Below are 18,671 nucleotides of genomic sequence, written 5' to 3'. Positions count from 1 at the left end.
CAGATGCAGGAAGATGGCTTGAGGCCTGGAGTTTGAGACTAGCCTAGGCAAGGCAACATAGAACCCATTTCTACACAAAATTAAAAAAAAAAAAATTAGCCAATCATGGTGACACACACCTGCAGCCCAGGCTACTTGGAGGCTGAGGTGGGAGAATCACTTAAGACTAGGAGTTTGAGGCTGCAGTGAGCCATGACTGCACCACTGCACTCCAGCCTGGGTGAAAGAGCAAGATTCTATCTGTAAAAAAATTTTTTAAAAAGCCACTGTTGGCCAGGCATGGTGCCTGCAATCCCAGCACTTGGGAGGCTGAGGCGGGTGGATTATTTGAGGTCAGCAATTTGAAACCAGCCTGGCCAACATGGTGAAACCCTGTTTCTATTAACAATACAAAAATTAGCCGGGCTTGGTGGCACGCACCTGTAGTCCCAGCTTCTCGGGAGGTTGAGGCATGAGAATCACTTGAACCCAGGAGGCGGGACTCTGTCTCAAAAAAAAAAAAAAAAAAAAGAAAAAGCCACTGTTTTGGTGAGGGGGTGGGAAACAAACCTGTCATGTATTGTTTTGTGAGTGTAAATTGGTACAAATTTTATGGAGGATAATTTGGCAACATCTATCAAAATTATAAAGGTATAATTTTTTTTTTTTTTGAGACGGAGTCTCGCTCTGTTACCCAGGCTGTAGTGCAAAGGCATGATCTCGGCTCACTGCAATGTCTGCCTCCTGGGTTCAAATGATTCTCCTGCCTCTCAGCCTCCTGAGTAGCTGGGATTACAACAGGCATGGGCCACCATGCCCGGCTAATCTTTTTTTTTTTTTTTTTTTTTTTTTTTTGAGACGTAGTCTTGCTCTGTCGCTCAGGCTGAAGTGCAGTGGTGTGATCTTGTCTCACTGCAACCTCCGCCTCCTAGGTTCAAGTGATTCTCCTGTTTCAGCCTCCAGAGTAGCTAGGATTACAGGCACGAGCCACGACGCCCAGTTAATTTTTGTATTTTTAATAGAGATGGGGTTTCACTATATTGGCAAGGCTGGTCTCGAACTCCTGACCTCAAGCAATCCTCCCACCTCGGCCTCCCAAAGTGCTGGGATTACAGGTATGAGCCACTGTGCCTGGCCAATAGTTTAAACGTCCAATAATGGCTGGTTAAATCAACTATGGCACATTTGTGCAAGGGAACACTATAGAGCCACAAAAAAGAATGTTGAAGATTTTTCTTTTTTTTTTTTTTTTTGAGATGGAGTCTCACACTGTCGCCTGGGCTGGAGCGCAATGGCATGATCTTGGCTCACTGCAACCTCCGCCTCCCAGGTTCACCTGATTCTCCTGCCTCAGCCTCCTGAGTAGCTGGGACTACAGGTGCACGCCACCATGCCTGGCTAATTTTTTGTATTTTTAGTAGAGATGGGCTTTCACTATGTTGGCCAGACTGGTCTCGAACTCCTGACCTCATGATTCGCCTGCCTCAGCCTCCCAAAGTGCTGGGATTACAGGCATGAGCCACCGCGCCTGGCCCAGAATGTCAAAGATTTTTGTTAACACATGGCATAGAACAGTTGTATAATATGGTACATTTGAAAAAGGAGGAGAAAACAAGTAATTGGTTATATGTGTCCATTGAATATACCTGGAAGCCTGTAAAAGAAATTGAGAAGCAAAACTGGATAGATGGGGCAGGAGTGAGAATAAGACTTTTTAGTGTATATCTTTTTATGTTTTTTGAATTTTGACTTATTACCAATTCAAAAGGATTTAAAAATGAATTAAGAGAAAAATGACACCATCATTTAATGTGCTGCCTCAGTATCTTACACAGTACGAGACACCAGAGAAAGAGTGAATGGTGTAACAACATTCACTGTGTTCCCCAGCATAAAGGCTAGACCTGCATCACTAGGGATTTGTCATCCAGGTGAGTGTGCTCATCACAGGCTCAACATTGATATTCACATTGGTTCTAGGATCAAGCTGCTACTCCAGGTAGCGAGTTTCTTGCTGAAAACATCTACACCATGCTAGAAGCTCCTACTTTGGGAATATTCCTCCCCCATTGGTGGAGGGTGGTCTTCATCCCAGTCCACAGAATCCTCATCTGTCAGCACAACAATGTGGCACTCTCGCTCTCCTTTCTTGGCACAGCCCACCATGATGGGCAAGATCAGCTCTTCGAGGTAGTGATCAAACTGCTTATGAGCACCGTCATTAGACAGTTCATGGAGTAAAGCACCTGCAGAGAGAAAATGTAGGTGAACATGCTTTCTGCCTAAATGCACATATTACTGGAGTGAAAAAGACTATGAGAGAATGGCTGTTATCATTGATGAGGTTCAGAGAAGTGGCACATTTAAAGGCAAAGAGATTGTTTCCTGCTCCAGGGTGATAATTAAGCTTTGTTAAGGTATGTCTCCTATCCTACCACTCTTCGATTTACTCATGTTTAATAATCCTTGAGCATTCTGATCAGTTGAGGTTTTGTTGGACTTACAAGGTCAGACCATAAATGTTAATTCTATAAGAGACAAAATCATCATTTGGGGACGATTCTTTGTAGTACCTCTTCTGAAGATGGTTTGGATCCTGATTTCATGGAGTCAGAGCACCATAATAGAGGAATAATCTGAATTTTGGTGACACCAAAGGACTTGCTCTAAATGTGTAATACACTCAGTAAAGAAATCACACATACAGGGGCTTTCATGCAACATGCAGGGAAATGTATCATGAAATTCAGAGAATAGTTATTTATATAATTTCAGGAAGCCCAGGTAATAAGAGCATGGAGTTTGCAGTCACACAATCTGAGTTCTAATCCTAGCCTTAATGCCTAGAGCTCTGAATAAGCTAATTTCTTAAATGAGGTTATCACCCATCTTTCAGGACTGTTATAAGATTTAAGCAAGTCCGTATCTATAAAGCACTTAGCAAACACTAAGTTAATAATAATAGGCCAGGCACAGTGGCTCACGCCTGTAACCTCGGCACTTTGGGAGGCCGAGGTGGCAGATCACTTGAGGTCAGGAGTTCAAGACCAGGCTGGCCAACATGGTGAAACCCTATCTCTACTAAAAATATAAAAATTAGCCGGGCATGGTGGCACACGCCTGTAATCCCAGCTGCTCTGGCAGGAGAATTGCTTGAATCCAGGAGGCGGAGGCTGCAGTGAGCTGAGATTGTGCCACTGCACTCCAGCCTGGGCGACAGAGCGAGACTCTTGTCTCCAAAACAAAACAATAATAATAAGCCAGGCGTGGTGGCATGTACCTGTAGTCCCAGCTACTCAGGAGGCTGAGGTGGGAGGACTGCTTGAGGCCAGAAGTTTGAGACCAGCCTGAGCAACACAGTAGCAAGACCCTATCTCAAATTAAAAAAAAAAAAAAGCAATATCATGATCAGGAGAACCTGGCCAATTTGTGCTGTTTGACTTTATTAGTGAACTGTTGCTCATGTTAGACAATCAGTATCCTTGTTTGTTAGAGTCGAGACACCAAAGTCCCAAGAGGGAAGCAGTCAGCTTGGTCTCCCACTGGTCAGGCTCCATTTAGAAACTACTATCTGTTTTCCTTTGTCTACTCCAGTTCCTCACAGTGCTTTGAACTAAGAGAGGAAAAGGGTTAGTTAGTATCACATCTCTGCCTCTGCAGATTTTCAAACTACACTTGAAACTCCTTCTGTTTAGTAATAGAAAATATCAGCTGGGCTTGGCTCACGCCTATAATCCCAGCACTTTGGGAGGCTGAGGGTGGCAGATCACCTGAGGTCAGGAGTTCAAAACCAGCCCGGTCAACATGGCAAAACCCTATCTCTACTAAAAATACAAAAATTAGGCAGGTGTGGTGGCAGGTATGTGTAATCCCAGCTACTCGGGAGGCTGAGGCAGGGAGAATCCCTTGAACCCAGGAGGCGGAGGTTGCGGTAAGCCGAGATCGTGCTACTGCACTCCAGCCTGGGCGACAGAGTGAGACTCTTGTCTCAAAAAAAAAAAAAAAAAAAAAAACAATGACTTCCAAGAAAACTCAAAGTTCAGCTGCTTAAGTGCAGCTGGCAGCTGCTCCTGTACTTACTCAGATCTTGACATCGGATAGTGTTGAAGTCAAAATTAATGCAGAGATAATCACAAGTATCTCTAAGATCTGGGATAGAGATGCCATCAGGACAATTGATGATACCGGTTTTATAATAATCCTGTAAATAGATCAGGAAGAAAAAATGTAGGCAGAGAACAAGATGAAAAATTACTTCTCCATCTCTGTGCATTCCTGGTTCTGTTAAAGCAATGAGCTACTGGAATTATCACCAAATTGGATGATTCATTAGATGGCAAAACAGCTCCTGGCTATCTTGACTTGTTTAACCAGAACTTGATAACTGATAGAGCTCACATACAAACAAGCAAGGACTTAAAAGTTACAGGAATAGAAAACAAAGGGAGAAAGGAAACAACTGGAAACCAGAGACTCTAAAGTCAATAACATAGTTGATGGAACTCTCAAGGCTATTGATCACACATGCCCCTGGGGAAGAGAATGTAACAAAAAAGGCTACCACACACCAGCACTGTGCGAAATACAGTTGCACTGATGCCTTCAGCAATCTCATACTCTCCCTTCTCATTGGGCCGAGTGAAGTTGTACTCTCTTCCTGGTCCAAACATCCTGAAAGATATCCAGGCAATAATGTTATCTTCTCCATCATGATTCTTCACAGATGAGACTTCTCCCTTCTCCACCTCATTCTGGAAGACTCCATCCCACTCTCTCATAGTATAAATTAAAAACACAGCACTGGAACCCAATGCCTACAAGACAACTCAAGTCTCAGGAAGCTCCCTTCAGACAGGAAAAAAAGGCAATTGCTTTAAGCATCTGTGTACAAAGAAGAATGAAGGATCAAGTCCACAAAGTTCATCTGTAGTGAGTTTCTTTGGCAGTAAATGCAGTAAATAGCAACTGCAGAGGTGGCCCTTGGAAAATATCTGTGTTGAGATGGTGGCCTTTCATGGCCTCCCCACTGCCCAAGAACCTGCTTTTCTATACTCACAGCTCAGAAAGACAGCATCTAGGCTCCTTTTTATTCCTGTCCCCTCGTCTGTCAATACTGACCTATCTAATATGCCATTCATCAATATTTCTGAGCTTCACTTTTCAACATCTCATCTTCTGTTAGATGCAGCTATATTAATACTTTCCTGGTATGTCTTAATAGTGGAGCTCTGGGGGAAAAATGGCCTTACTCAATACAAAGAATAACTAATGATGGGATTTTCAGATCAAGCAGAAAAGGAGGGTAGTAGGTATTAGGCTTATCAGCAGTTTACTGCATTTCAGAGAGACAGGCTTGCTGTCAGCATGAACTCAGAAGTCATGAGGGTACAGGGAAAAGAGCTTTTCTTATTCGCCTCTCCCCATCCTTCCTCCTTCTGTCAGATCCCTTGCAGTCTAAATGACCCCATGACTTCCACTCCTGCTGCACTTCTGTGTATGAGCTGTGGAATGGTTAGATAACACAAAGGATAGGGCAGGCAGCTGCTATCTTCAACCAGCCTAAGATTTGACTTCCCAATCAAATGGGGGTTCACTGCCATTTCCTTCCTTAAACTGCTGGGAAGTGTTGCTGTTCAGCTGTTCACAACTGTTGTCCTCCAGCCTGAACTGGCTGCTTTTCAAAGGTCTGAAAATGATTCCATTTCGGCTGGGTGTGGTGGCTCATGGCTGTAATCCCAGCACTTTGGGAGCTGAGGTGGGCGGATCACAAGGTCAGGAGATCGAGACCATCCTGGCTAGCATGGTGAAACCCTGTCTCTACTAAAAAAAGAAATACAAAAAATTAGCCGGGCGTGGTGGTGGGTGCCTGTAGTCCCAGCTGTGTGGGAGGCTGAGGCAGGAGAATGGTGTGAACCCAGGAGGCAGAGCTTGCAGTGAGCTGAGATCGCGCCACTGCACTCCAGCCTGGGCGACAGAGTGAGACTCCGTCTCAAAAAAAAAAAAGAAAAGAAAATGATTCCATTTCACGTGCTTCCCAAATAACTGTACCACACATAAGGATTCCATCTTGATAAAAGTAGCCTCCAAAGAATGCAGATGTTTTTCTGGAATGCTCTGGTTGAATGAAGTCTAGCTCAGAGAGCTTTGAATAAAAATAGTGAACATATTATAACTATAATCCCCCCATTTATTATCAGTTGGACTTCAGCTCAGAGTTATTTATTTAGTAGTGGCATGGATCTGCATTAATCCATTCTGTTTCTCTCAGCTTCTCCCCTTGTGACTAGTGGCCCACATCTGTAAGCTCACTGGCTAGGCTTACAAGTACTGTATATAATCACAGGACAGGGAGCCACAAAACAGAACAAATCTAAATAACTTACAGAATTTACGACCTTGCCAATTCAGCCGAATGAACCATACAGATAAAGAACCAGACTCTCCTCTTCATGGGACGACCCATTCCAAGATTCAAAAAACCAGTGTCACCCAAGAATCTGTTACCCAGAAAACATTTGCCTTTCTTCTCTTGATCACTACTTTCAGAGGCAACATACCTAAAACAGCCAGCCTGCACTGAGAAACACTTTTTTCAGGGGGTAGGAATGATGGTAATACCCAAACTGAGAACAGGAAGTCAAGCCTGACAAAAAATAGAGGGCCAGTCTGGAAAATGTTTTCATGTTCTACTTTTATCTTAATTCAGACATTTAAGAAATATGTAGACAGGTTTGGTTCTAATTAAAAAGTGGTTCACTGTGGCCAGGCGCAGTGGCTCACGCCTGTAATCCCAGCACTTTGGGAGGCTGAGGTGGGCGGATCACGAGGTCAGGAGTTCAAGACCAGCCTGACCAACGTGGTGAAAGCCCGTCTCCACTAAAAATACAAAAATTAGCCGGGCGTGGTGGCACACACCTGTAATCCCAGCTACTTGGGAGGCTGAGGCAGGAGAATTGCTTGAACCCGGGAGGCGGCGGTTGCAGTGAGCTGAGATTGCACCACTGCCCTCCAGCCTTGCTGACAGAGTGAGACTCTGTCTCAAAAAAAAGAAAAAAAAGTGGTTCACTGTGAATTTATATGTTCAAATACACATATATTTGAATGGCTGGATTCTATTTAGCCTAGAATTCAATAAATTAGTGTGATCAATTCAAATTTCTAACTCAGTTTAAATTAATTCAAAGTCCTGAGTTAGATCTCTAAGCAAAATAAAATCTACTTCTAAGTAGATGAAAATGATCAAAAGCCAAATCTACATGTATAATATCATTATTATTACTATTTTTACTCTTATCCCAATTTGCTCTTCCTTAGGTTAAGGTCTATGGTTGGCCAGAAAGACAATCTCTTTACTCCTAGCCCAGGCTCTGAGACTCCTTCCTGGACAGTGTTCCTTCTTAGTAGGCTATTTCCATTTCCTAAACTCTAACCCTAAAAATCTGGGGGCCAGAGACAGTTAAGAGGAGATAAATCTGAATGAAGCAGCACAGAGAATGGACCATGAAGAATAAAGAGGGCAATTATGAAACAAACAACAAAACAACTAGGTTTAAAGATTCCATTTAAAGATTCCATTTCAAGAAACTTGAATAGTAATGGAAGCATTAGAAAATGACAGCATAACACCTGTTGCCAAGCATAAAACTTGCAATAGATGGCAGGGAAATGCTTTTCAGTAAAATAGCTTTGTTCTTGTGCCATGCAGAACATTTGCCTAATACTGTTTTTTATTTATTTTTTTTAAAAAAAGGGAGCAAGATTTAGGTCTCACCTTACCCCCAGCATCTTTGACCTGTGAAACTCTGAAAACATTACTTAGAGTGAATTTGTAGAGGAGCAGAGAATGAGATTTAGCAGGTTATTTTTTCATAGTTTCCAAATAGATTTTATTTCCTTTTGTGGGGCTCATTTTACTATACTGGCTTTGTAAATGAAGTACTCTCCCCACCCCGAAATACCAACACGTATTAGGCTTTTACCAGCTTGCCCTCCCTTTCACAAATGTATGAGGGCAGAAAAATAAAAATACAATGCTTTTTTTTTTTGAGACGGAGTCTTGCTCTGTCACCCAGGCTGGAGTGCAATGGTGCGGTCTTGGCTCACTGCAACTTCCACCTTCCGGGTTCAGGCGATTCTCCTGCCTCAGCCTCCCAAGTAGCAGCTGGGATTATAGGCGCCCGCCACCACACCCAGCTAATTTTTGTATTTTTAGTAGAGATGGGGTTTCACCATGTTGGCCAGGCTGGTCTCAAACTCCTGCCCTCAGGTGGTCTGCCTGCCTCGACCTCCCAAAGTGCTGGGATTACAGACGTGAGCCACCGCGCCCAACCTATACAATGCTTTTTATTGTTATATCTAATGCAAGATAAACAGCAGGTATTTTTATTTATAGAGAACAGAATGAATTTGGAAGAAAATTATCATCAGTTACCTTCCCAGCATGGTATCCGGATGAGCAGTGAAAATCTGTGGATTCACAACAAAACGTGTGCCATCTACGAGAAGCGTCACTTTCTCTGGTGCTTGGAAATGGGAATTACTGCCAAAGCCCACACTACTGTTTCCAAATCTTTCTGGAGCAATAAAAGGTTCATGGTTCCGTTTATTCCCACTTTGGAAGCAAGAACCTTTGATGTCTTCAGCAAGGGGCATTATGTGAGGGAACTGAAGATTCACTGGCTGAGAGGCATAGTCAAGTGAGAGGTCTAAAAGAACATACAAAGAAACCAAAACAACTTGAGAGCAAAAGCCTTGAGAGAAAAATAAACCCTGTCTTCTTTAAAACAACAAGTAAACCCCAAATTTTAGGTGTTCACAGGCAAAAAAAACCTCTTGCCTACAGCAAGTAAAAAGCAAGCAAACAAAAAAACTAGAGACTTATATTGGATCTCTTCCATGTACATGTGAGGGTTGGGGGAGGGAGAGGATGAAGGCAGGATGCCCATACTTGAACATTATTTAAATTTTCTAAAGTAAACTATGTATATGGTTAAGAAAAACAGTAGAGAAGAATTTACATGGAGGCCCAGCAGTCTCCCCTGCTATTCCCTATACCTTCCCTGGTGTTGGTTCAGAGGCAATCACTTTTTACTTGTTTTCACTTCTATTGCTAAATAATACTTTTATATTTCCTGTGTTTTATTTAAGGAACCTGCTACTAATATGTGCCAAAACTATTCATTTTCAGATTCTTCAAAATTGTTTTAAAATTTTATTTTTCAGAAGGGATAATGATAGTCTTTAATTTTCCAATATATTACTTTTCCTAGAAATTCACAGTAAAAGGCATTTTCACTATGTACAGGAGAATCCTAACATCACCTACACTATTTTTCCAAAAAGGCAGGTCTTACTCTCAGCAGAAAAGTTCCAGTGCAAATGGCATTAGGATTCATTCATGAAATCTGTTTCTTAGTATCACCAAAAAGCTGTTTTCTTTAAGCAATTTATTTAATTTTTCTTTCCTTTCCTTTTTTTTTTTTTTTGAGATGGAGTCTCACACTGTCGCCCAGGCTGGAGTGTAGTGGCGCGATCTCGGCTCACTGCAAGCTCCGCCTCCCGGGTTCACGCCATTCTCCTGCCTCAGCCTCCCAAGCAGCTGGGACTACAGGCGCCTGCCACCATGCCTGGCTAATTTTTTGTATTTTTTAGTAGAGACAAGGTTTCATCGTGTTAGCCAGGATGGTCTCTATCTCCTGATCTCGTGATCTGCCCGCCTTGGCCTCCCAGAGTGCTGGGATTACAGGGGTGAGCCACCGCGCCTGGCCAGTTAATTTATTTAATTTTTCTACCTGGTCCATCATCTATATAATGAGGATAAATAATGTTCACTCCATATACCTCACAGGGCTGTTTCACTTATAAACTGAAATTAAGGATGTGAGAGCACTTAAAAATAGGCCGGGTGCGGTGGCTCACACCTGTAGTCCCAGCACTTTGGGAAGCCAAGGTGGGCAGATCATCTGTGGTCAGGAGATCGAGACCATCCTGGCTAACACGGTGAAGCCCCATCTCTACTAAAAGTACAAAAAATTAGCCGAGTGTGGTGGTGGGTGCCTGTAGTCCCAGCTACTCAGGAGGCTGAGGCAGGAGAATAGCATGAACCCGGGAGGCAGAGCTTGCAGTGAGCCGAGATCGCGCCACTGCACTCCAGCCTGGGCGACAGAGTGAGACTCTGTCTCAAAAAAAAAAAAAAAAAAAAAAAATTAGCCAGAAGTGGTGGTGGGTGCCTGTAATCCCAGCTATCAGGAGGCTGAGGCAGGAGAATCTCTGGAACCTGAGAGGTGGAGGTTGCAGTGAGCCAAGATTGCACCACTGCACTCCAGCCTAGGCAACAGAGCAAGACTCCGTCTCAAAAAAAAAAAAAAAAAAATTATATATATATGTAAAATACTGCATGATACAAAACAGGCTTAAAACTAGATATATGAAATCTGGATGTATATAGAAGATAATCAGAAGTAAGTATTTACAAAGGATTACCACCAGAGGGTTCTTTTAAATAGGCAGTCTCCTCAAGTGATCTGCCCACCTTGGCTCCCCAAAGTGTTGGGATTATAGGTGTGAGCCACCACACCCAGCCCTATTTTGTTTTAATGTAAAAAAAGTTTTTTAATGAAAAATTCCAAACATAGGGAAGCACAAACTTAATATAATACATACGCCCCATCACCTACATTTGGCAAGATTTGTTAACATTTTTCTATCTTTTCTTCAAGCCCTTTTTGAAAAAAAAAAAAAAGAAAAAAAACTGTTATCAATACAACTGAATTACTCCCACTCCTCTTGTTTATAAAATTTGTAAACAAATTCAGGAACATGATTAATGCCCATGACCTCTGGGAAATTAGTCTGATTTCCTACACTCAGACAACCAAATAAATTGTTGGGTAGAGGACACTTAGTTTTTTTCCCATTTGTTTGTAGATAAAAGGCAACAAAAATCTAGATCAAAACCTATTTAGAGTTCACATCCCATAGCTTCTCATGAACTTTCAATGTGGTCTCATGTTTGCACACCAAAAGCTACGCTTCCAGGTAACCCACAGGCAACCCACTTTGATCACCAGGATAGGCTTTCACACTTGAGGTGCTGTTTATTAAAAATGAAATAGATACCTGGGCCGGGCGCCGTGGCTCACGCCTGTAGTCCCAGCACTTTGGAAGACCGAGGCGGGAGGATCACGAGGTCAGGAGATCGAGATCATCCTGGCTAACACGGTGAAACCCTGTCTCTACTAAAAATACAAAAAATTAGCCAGGCATGGTGGCGGGTGCCTGTAGTCCCAGCTACTCGGGAGGCTGAGGCAGGAGAATGGCGTGAACCCGGGAGGCGGAGCTTGCAGTGAGCCGAGATCGCGCCACTGCACTCCAGCCTGGGCAACAGAGTGAGGCTCCGTCTCAAAAAAAAAAAAAAAAAGATACCAGAATTACTAATTCAGTTCTTTAGAATGCTTGATTTCTCCCCAATAATGAAGCAATTAAAATGGGTTTATTCCGAAACCCGAAGAAGAAACCTCAGGTTCTATACTGCTTAAATGGGTGAGTAGTAAAACAGACTCCTTGCACAAGTTCTCCCTAATGGTGTACTCTTCAGCGGCAGTCATAGGCTTTTCTGTCAGTTAATACACATATAGAAATCATCTCAGCCCACTTCCTCCTAGCAATGTGAACCTGAGCAAGTTACCGAAGCTTTCTAAGCCTCAGTTTCCTCATCTGCAAAACAAGGATAACAGTTGTAAGGACTAATCTGGAGTAGAGTCAGCAAATTTTCCATAAAGGGCCACAAAGTAAATATTTTAGGCTTGTGGTCAGTCTCTGCCACTACTGTAGCAGGAAGACAGCCATAGACAATATGGACATGATGGCTGTTTCATTAAAATTTCATTTACAAAAACAGGTAGACAGATGTGACCAGTTTGCCACCCCTGATCTAAAGAATGTATGTAAAGTTCCTAGTACAGTGAATGTTCGATAAATGGTAGTTGCTATTATTGGTGCTGTTGTTTTAATTAAAAGTTAAAAAGAATCTCAGTTTATCAGGAGCTTTCACATCTATTAACTTGTTAATCTACTAGCCTTGTGAGGTAGGAAGAATTTTTTTTTTTGAGACACAGTCTCCCTCTCTTGCTCAGGCTGGAGTGCAGTGGTGTGATCTTGGCTCACTGCAATCTCCGCCTACCAGGTTCAAGCGATTCTCGTGCCTCATACTCCCAAGTAGCTGAGATTACAGGCATCTGCCACCACGCCCGGCTAATTTTTTTATTTTTAGTAGAGATGGGGGTTTCACCACATTGGCCAGGCAGGTCTTGAAGTCCTGACCTCAAGTGATCCACCTGCTTTGGCCTCCCAAAGTGCTGGGATTACAGGCGTGAGCCACTGTGCCGGGCCTAGGAAGAATATTAATAGCCTTGTTTTCTAGATTAAGAAAGTGAGGCTCGCCAGCCTTGGCAAAATGGTGAAACCCTGTCTCTACCAAAAATGTAAAAAGTTAGCTGGGTGTGGTGGTACCCACCTGTGGTCCCAGCAACTCGTGAGGCTGAGGTGGGAGGATCACTTGAGCCTGGGAGGCAGAGCTGCAGTGAGCCAAGATCACGCCACTGCACTCCAACCTGGGTGAAGAGTGAGACCCCATCTCAAAAAATAAAAATAAAAATAAAAAATAAAGAAAAGAAAAAGCAGGGCTCAGAAAGACTGAGGATCTCATCCATGGTTACAACTAATAAGCAGCTGAGCTAGAAGCTGAATATGTCTTCTGACTCCAAACCTGTGGCTGTTTTTGTTTGTTTGTTTTAATACCATTATCACCATATTAGATGTGCTAGACCGATTAAATAAGTGGAGAGTTTCTGTGAAGGTCAGCTTTATGTAATTGTGATATGCAAGCTAAGCAATTAATTGGATAATTTATTTAGATTAAAAACATTCATGCCTTCTGGGTAGAGTAGATGCTCTGGTATTGGAAAGCCCCCCAAATTAAGTCAAGAGCTAATCACTGTACCTTCATTCCTGGGACCTAGAGGATAAGTAAGATTATAAGGACCAGATGAAGCCAGGCTATTTCCTTCTTTTTCTTGGGCTGCAGCTGAAGTATCATCCACTAAGCAGCTGGCCTCCTGCCGCAATAACCTGTCACTGTCACTGCCACGGTGAACATTCATCCTTAGATTCTGAGTCCTGAACTGTCTTTTGATCAGAGAGAAATCCTGGAACACAGGAATATGCATGATTTAGAACTCACAAAACAGATTTCTAAGGACTTCCATGGTATGAAAGCCAAACTAGAAAACTGACAGCTAGCATTCCTATTCTCAGGAGAAATAGGCATCTTAAACACTTTTGTGATTTTTATATCGACAGGAATTGGGCTGATTTAAATGGTCTTTATCAAATCACTAAGAATGCAGATAAACTTGTTACCAGGGAATAATTTTATCCATGAACAGACATCAGATTCACTGACTTTGGCCACATTCATGATCAATTCTACATTAAATGGTGGTACAATAATTTTGTGGTATTCATATTACAGAGACATAGGGCAGCAGAGAGTCCAACTTTTCAACTAAAGAAAACCTATGTTTTTTAAAAATTGACACATACACTCTTGCAACAATTAAGCACCAGGAAGTTAAAAAACAATCACAACCTTAAAGCCAGTGTGAGAATCATCTGAGCTGAAGAAAAAAGCTAATTCTGATTGTAGAGCTCAAGTTCTCCTTTTTATCTCCCCTTTTCTCTCTTTCACTTTGTATACCTTATGCTCAATCTCGAAACCCCACCTCAAAATCACACTGGCTATAAAGCTAATCATGTCATTCATCTCTCTCGAAAGCAGTGCAGAGTCCCCATGAACAACACACATTATGTGACTGCCACGTGCAAGACCCCCAATGATCAGGCAGGATGGAGATCCCACAGCAGCCACACAGGGGGCGTCGTAACTTTCTGCTGGTTAATCACGCCCTGCAACCCTTCCATCCTCGATGGTGGCTACTCAAAATATTCCTGAAGTTCACTCTACTTAGCACTTTCACAGTTTACACTGTACAAATTTCCACTGGCATTCTGGTGGAAGAATCATCTTAAATCACCAGTAATTTGTATGCATATAGATTACATGCTTAATATTTTAGGAAACAGGAAGCTCACTAAGGGCAGTAATGCATTTTAATACTCCGAATTTCCTGGCATACCAAGCATGTGGTAGGTGCCAATAAACATCTATAAAAAATAAACATAGTAAATATCTGTAATGTAAATGAAATTTTGAATCCCTTCATAACATATATTAAAATATTTTTAGCAAAAAATTGATCAGTTTATGCCCTGATCCAAGTTTTCACTTAGATGAAATGTAAAAATGATCACTTTGATAAGATGGATAGAGGAATATGCCTGAAAATAAATCATGCTAAAGAAGAGATACTTTCAGTTGATGAAATCTTTCTCAGACAATGGCTCTTATTAAGCAAATTGAAGGAATAAAGTGAATGTATTGATAGAAAACCTTCAATGTGACTACAGCTTTTTTCACAATTATCCTTTCTTAAAAATAAAGTATTTATATTACAAAAATGCAGCCATTTAAAACTGATGTTTGGTGATTGGTAAAGTCAAACAGAACCACCAGTGCCTTCAAGTTTGGCTCAGATGTCAAAATCAAGTCTACAGAATAAGATAAAGAACAAGGTCCATGGAATTGGAAAGAACATTACCAAAGACGGTCTGCTTCTTTAATCTTAACTGGTTTTGAACCATAATATTCCAATCTGCTTACAGCTCCTCTAGCTGCTCAAGAACCAAGTTCAAACTTCTCTTTGTTGCACTCGAAAAGATCTCTTGAACCAACACACAATAAGCTTGACTGAGCCTCCTTCTTGAGAACTTGCATGGACTAGACTGTATAAGCCACATAATTTAATCTTCATAATGTAAGAAAATCATTTTGTTATCATGGTATAAAAAATGTCCTAGTTTATAAAAACAGGGCTCCAAAATCAGTTTAATTTGTATATGGTGAACTAATAAATGGATGTACTTGGAATTTAGCAGGGTAGGTATCACCACGGAGGGAAAATAAAGTAACTTTCTCAGCACTTAACAGGTATTTGCATTTAATTAATTTTTATTATAAGTAATACACAAATATATTCCTAAGAAAATTCAAACCTTATAGATAATGCAAAAAAGGACCTTTTGATCATCATTCCCAATCCCAGTCATTTCTCCAAGTAACTATCATTACTTGCTTGGTATGAATCCTTTCAGACTTTATTAAAATGCATTTTTATTATACAGATATACTGGGGAAAGCATACAGTTTTTAAAAAACACACAAATTATGTACTATATGCATCATTCTCATTCTGTAATGTTTTTCTAAATGTTCTTGAGAACTATCCATGATTGAAGATTGAGATCTAGTTCATTCATTTTTAAGGGCTGTATAATATTCTAGTAATACAATTTTACTCTCCTCCCTATGAATATTTAAGTTGTTTATAACAAACAAATGCTTTTGATGAGTAAGATCAGAGTGTACTATGGAACTCCAAGAGAGGATTCAGTTTGCAGAGTTTTCCCAAATGGATTTGGCGTCAGAATTTCTTTTTTCAAGAAATCCTTCAGAGCCAGGCGCAGTGGCTCACACCTGTAATCCCAGCACTTCGGAAGGCTGGGGCGGGTGGATCACGAGGTCAGGAGATCGAGACCATCCTGGCTGACATGTCTCTATTAAAAATAGAAAAATTACCCGGGAGTGGTGGGGGTGCCTGTAGTCCCAGCTGCTCGGGAGGCTGAGGCAGGAGAATGGCGTGAACCTGGGAGGTGGAGGTTGCAGTGAGCAGAGATGGCACCACTGCACTCCAGCCTGGGCTAAAGTGCGAAACTCTGTCTCAAAAAAAAAAAAAAAAAAAGAAATCCTGAAGGATTTTTGGAGTCTTTCACTTGTTGCCCAGGCTGGAGTGCAATGGCGCCATCTCAGCTCACTGCAACCTCCACCTCCTGGGTTCAAGCGACTCTCCTGCCTCAGCCTCCCAAGTAGCTGGGATTACAGGCACCCACCACCACGCCCTGCTAATTTTTGTATTTTTAGTAGACACAGGGTTTCACCATGTTGGCCAAGCTGGTCTCAAACTCCTGACCTCAGGTGATCCACCCGCCTCGGCCTCCTAAAGTGCTGGGATTACAGGTGTGCATGACCACACCCAGCCCAGGATTAATGTTTAATGGCACATACTTTCAGATATCACCGAACCCAGCATTTCCCAAAGTCCCCTATAAACTCTATTTCCTCTAAAATCCCAGAATGATGGAACAAAAATCTCTTGACTTATGAAACCTAAGAAGCAAACTGACACCAAGTTCTTCAACAAACCAGAGCAGGCAGTTTAAATATAATAGTAAGGTTCTATTCCCCTTCCAGCATGGATGCTTCATTCAACTTTGAACGATATTTTCATTGCCTACCCTGGTTCACTTCCGTAGCCATCCCCCAAATGAATCTTTGTCCTCAGAACTGATTGAAGGCGGAAAAAAAAAGGAAAGAAAAAAAGGCAAGGCGCAGTGGCTCACACCTGTAGTCTCAGAACTTTGGGAGGCCAAGGCAGGAGGATCTCTTGAGCCTGAGAGTTCAAGACCAGCCTGGGTAATATAGTAAGACCTCATCTCTAAAAAAAAATTTAAAAGTTAGCCAGACATGGTGGCGCATGCCTGTAGTCCCAGCTACTTGGGAAGCTGAGGCGGGAGGATGATTTAAGCCCAGGAGGTCGAGGCTGTAGTGAGCTGTGATTGTACCACTGCACTCCAGCCTGAGCAGCAGAGCAAGACCCTGTTTCAAAAAAAAAAAAAAAAAAAAAGAGAAAGAAAAAAAGAAGCAAAACACTGCCAGGCGCAGTGGCTCATGCCTATCATCCCAGCCCTTTGGGAGGCTGAGGCGGGTGGATCACCTGAGGTCAGGAGATCGAGACCATCCTGGCCAACATGGTGAAACCCCGTCTCTACTAAAAATACAAAAATTAGCTGGTTGTGGTGGTACACACCTGTAGTCCCAGCTACTCAGGAGGCTGAGGCAGGAGAATCGCTTGAACCCAGGAGGCAGAGATTGCAGTGAGCTGAGACCACCCCAGCCTGGGTGACAGAGAGAGACTCCATCTCAAAAAAAAAAAAAAAGAAACAAAACACTCCAACAACAATATAATTCCCTATTGCTGCAAAACTATTTTTTGGTCAACACAACTCTGAAGGTCACAGCAATGTGCAAGAACCAGAGGTTCACCACCCTATTATAGCTTAACAGTAATTGAAGAGACTGCTTTGGAAAAGCAGCAAGAGTTAAAATGTATATTAATAATGGAACCCAGAATATACAGCTGTGAAGCAAAGAAAACATTCAGCAAGCCAGTTCATGCTTCACTTCCATACATTCTGTGAAAGCATTTTATACACTCTGAGGAGCTATATATTTTAATAGTATATATTATTTATTTCACAGGCCTCCCATGAAGGCCCATATTTTGTTAAATCTTGATTTTACTGACCTGGAACAGCAAAATAGTTTTATCACCATCATCTCCCCATCTTGGAAAATGTATATACAGTTTTTGATAGTGAAATTATCTCTGCATATTCCTTGCACCTAAAAAAGAATGTACTGGTTTCTCTCTAGAACAATCATCTTGAGTATGAATCCACAATAACCTGTAGATAATAAATTTATATATTTTCTTATTTGCAGTTTCTCCTAATCAATTATTTCTGAAGAAAACAAGATATTTACCTAGATCACTATGCCCTTAAATAAATTCAATATCCTACCATTGAACTACTCAGATTAAAAAAAACAAACAAAACAAAAAAAAACTAATTGGAATGGCATGGGGGCAATAATATTGATGTATCTCAAAAGCATAATGCTTGCATACTGTTTTTTTTTTTTTTGAGACGGAATCTCACCCTTCTTGCCCAAGCTGGAGTGCAGTGGTACGATCTCAGCTCACTGCAACCTCTGCCTCCCGGGTTCAAGCGATTCTCCTGCCTCAGCCTCCTGAGTAACTGGGATTACAGGCACGCACCACCACGCCCGGCTAATTTTTGTATTTTTAGTGCAGACGGGGTTTCATCATGTTGGCTAGGATGGTCTTGATCTCCTGACCTCGTGATCCACCCACCTTGGCCTCCCAAAGTGCTGGGATTACAGGCGTGAGCCACCATTTCATACTGTTAATGGTGCAAGGACATGATCTTTTAAAAGACAGTACCCTTGTTTATACTTAGGACCGTATCTCCACTCTGTGTAGGAGGTAGGAGGTGAAAATGAAGTAGGATGCCACAGAATTTGGTAAATAAACTAATCTGCCCTTAACCCATATCCCATAATCAAACTTAAGAAGTAATTATATCTTTGCCAAACCTTCATTCCAAACTGAAAAATCCTAGCCCTTCCAGTCTGTTCTTATGTGAAAACCACTTGGTCTAGTTCCATTGTGCTTTTTCTTTATGCATGCTAATGAGAACTCTGCTAATGTTTTCTATTAAGCAGGTTTTCTGTTTTGCTGCACATAATGCTCTCTGGTGACACCCAGAATTTCTGGGAATAGGTTAAAATGGGATGAAGTTTGGGGGAGGGGAAACAGAGGGGGATGGGGAAAATCTAAAATGTCTACAAGACCTCCTTCTGGGACTATTATGAA

The 18,671-nt window shown here is 41.9% G+C and overlaps 2 protein-coding genes across 4 annotated transcripts in view; one reads left to right on the top strand and one right to left on the bottom strand.

Moving 5' to 3' along the window:
• STK38 (serine/threonine kinase 38) overlaps positions 1 to 9,125 on the top strand; it is a 73,833-nt gene extending 64,708 nt beyond the window's left edge. For both annotated transcript variants that reach the window (XM_063724671.1, XM_063724672.1), the window contains exon 14: positions 8,372 to 9,125. In XM_063724671.1, coding sequence (XP_063580741.1) covers positions 8,372 to 8,679 — 308 coding nt within the window. In that variant the 3' untranslated portion in view covers positions 8,680 to 9,125. The remainder of the gene's footprint in view (positions 1 to 8,371) is intronic.
• Positions 1 to 18,671, bottom strand: part of KCTD20 (potassium channel tetramerization domain containing 20) — a 47,146-nt gene that overhangs the window by 7,580 nt on the left and 20,895 nt on the right. The window contains exons 1-4 of one of the 2 annotated variants that reach the window (XM_054557433.2): positions 12,980 to 13,091; positions 4,548 to 4,650; positions 4,060 to 4,180; positions 2,028 to 2,225 (exon numbers count right to left, since the gene is read on the bottom strand). In XM_054557433.2, the coding sequence (XP_054413408.1) occupies positions 2,028 to 2,225; positions 4,060 to 4,180; positions 4,548 to 4,649 (421 nt within the window). In that variant the 5' untranslated portion in view covers position 4,650; positions 12,980 to 13,091. Of the gene's footprint in view, positions 1 to 2,027; positions 2,226 to 4,059; positions 4,181 to 4,547; positions 4,651 to 12,979; positions 13,092 to 18,671 lie in introns of those variants that run through there. The other variant, XM_054557434.2, reaches the window with a different exon arrangement.

The sequence above is a fragment of the Pongo abelii genome, chromosome 5, assembly GCF_028885655.2.
Source record: "Pongo abelii isolate AG06213 chromosome 5, NHGRI_mPonAbe1-v2.0_pri, whole genome shotgun sequence".
In the NCBI taxonomy this organism is placed as follows: Eukaryota; Metazoa; Chordata; class Mammalia; order Primates; family Hominidae; genus Pongo; species Pongo abelii.
This window is presented reverse-complemented; position numbering and strand designations above follow the sequence as displayed.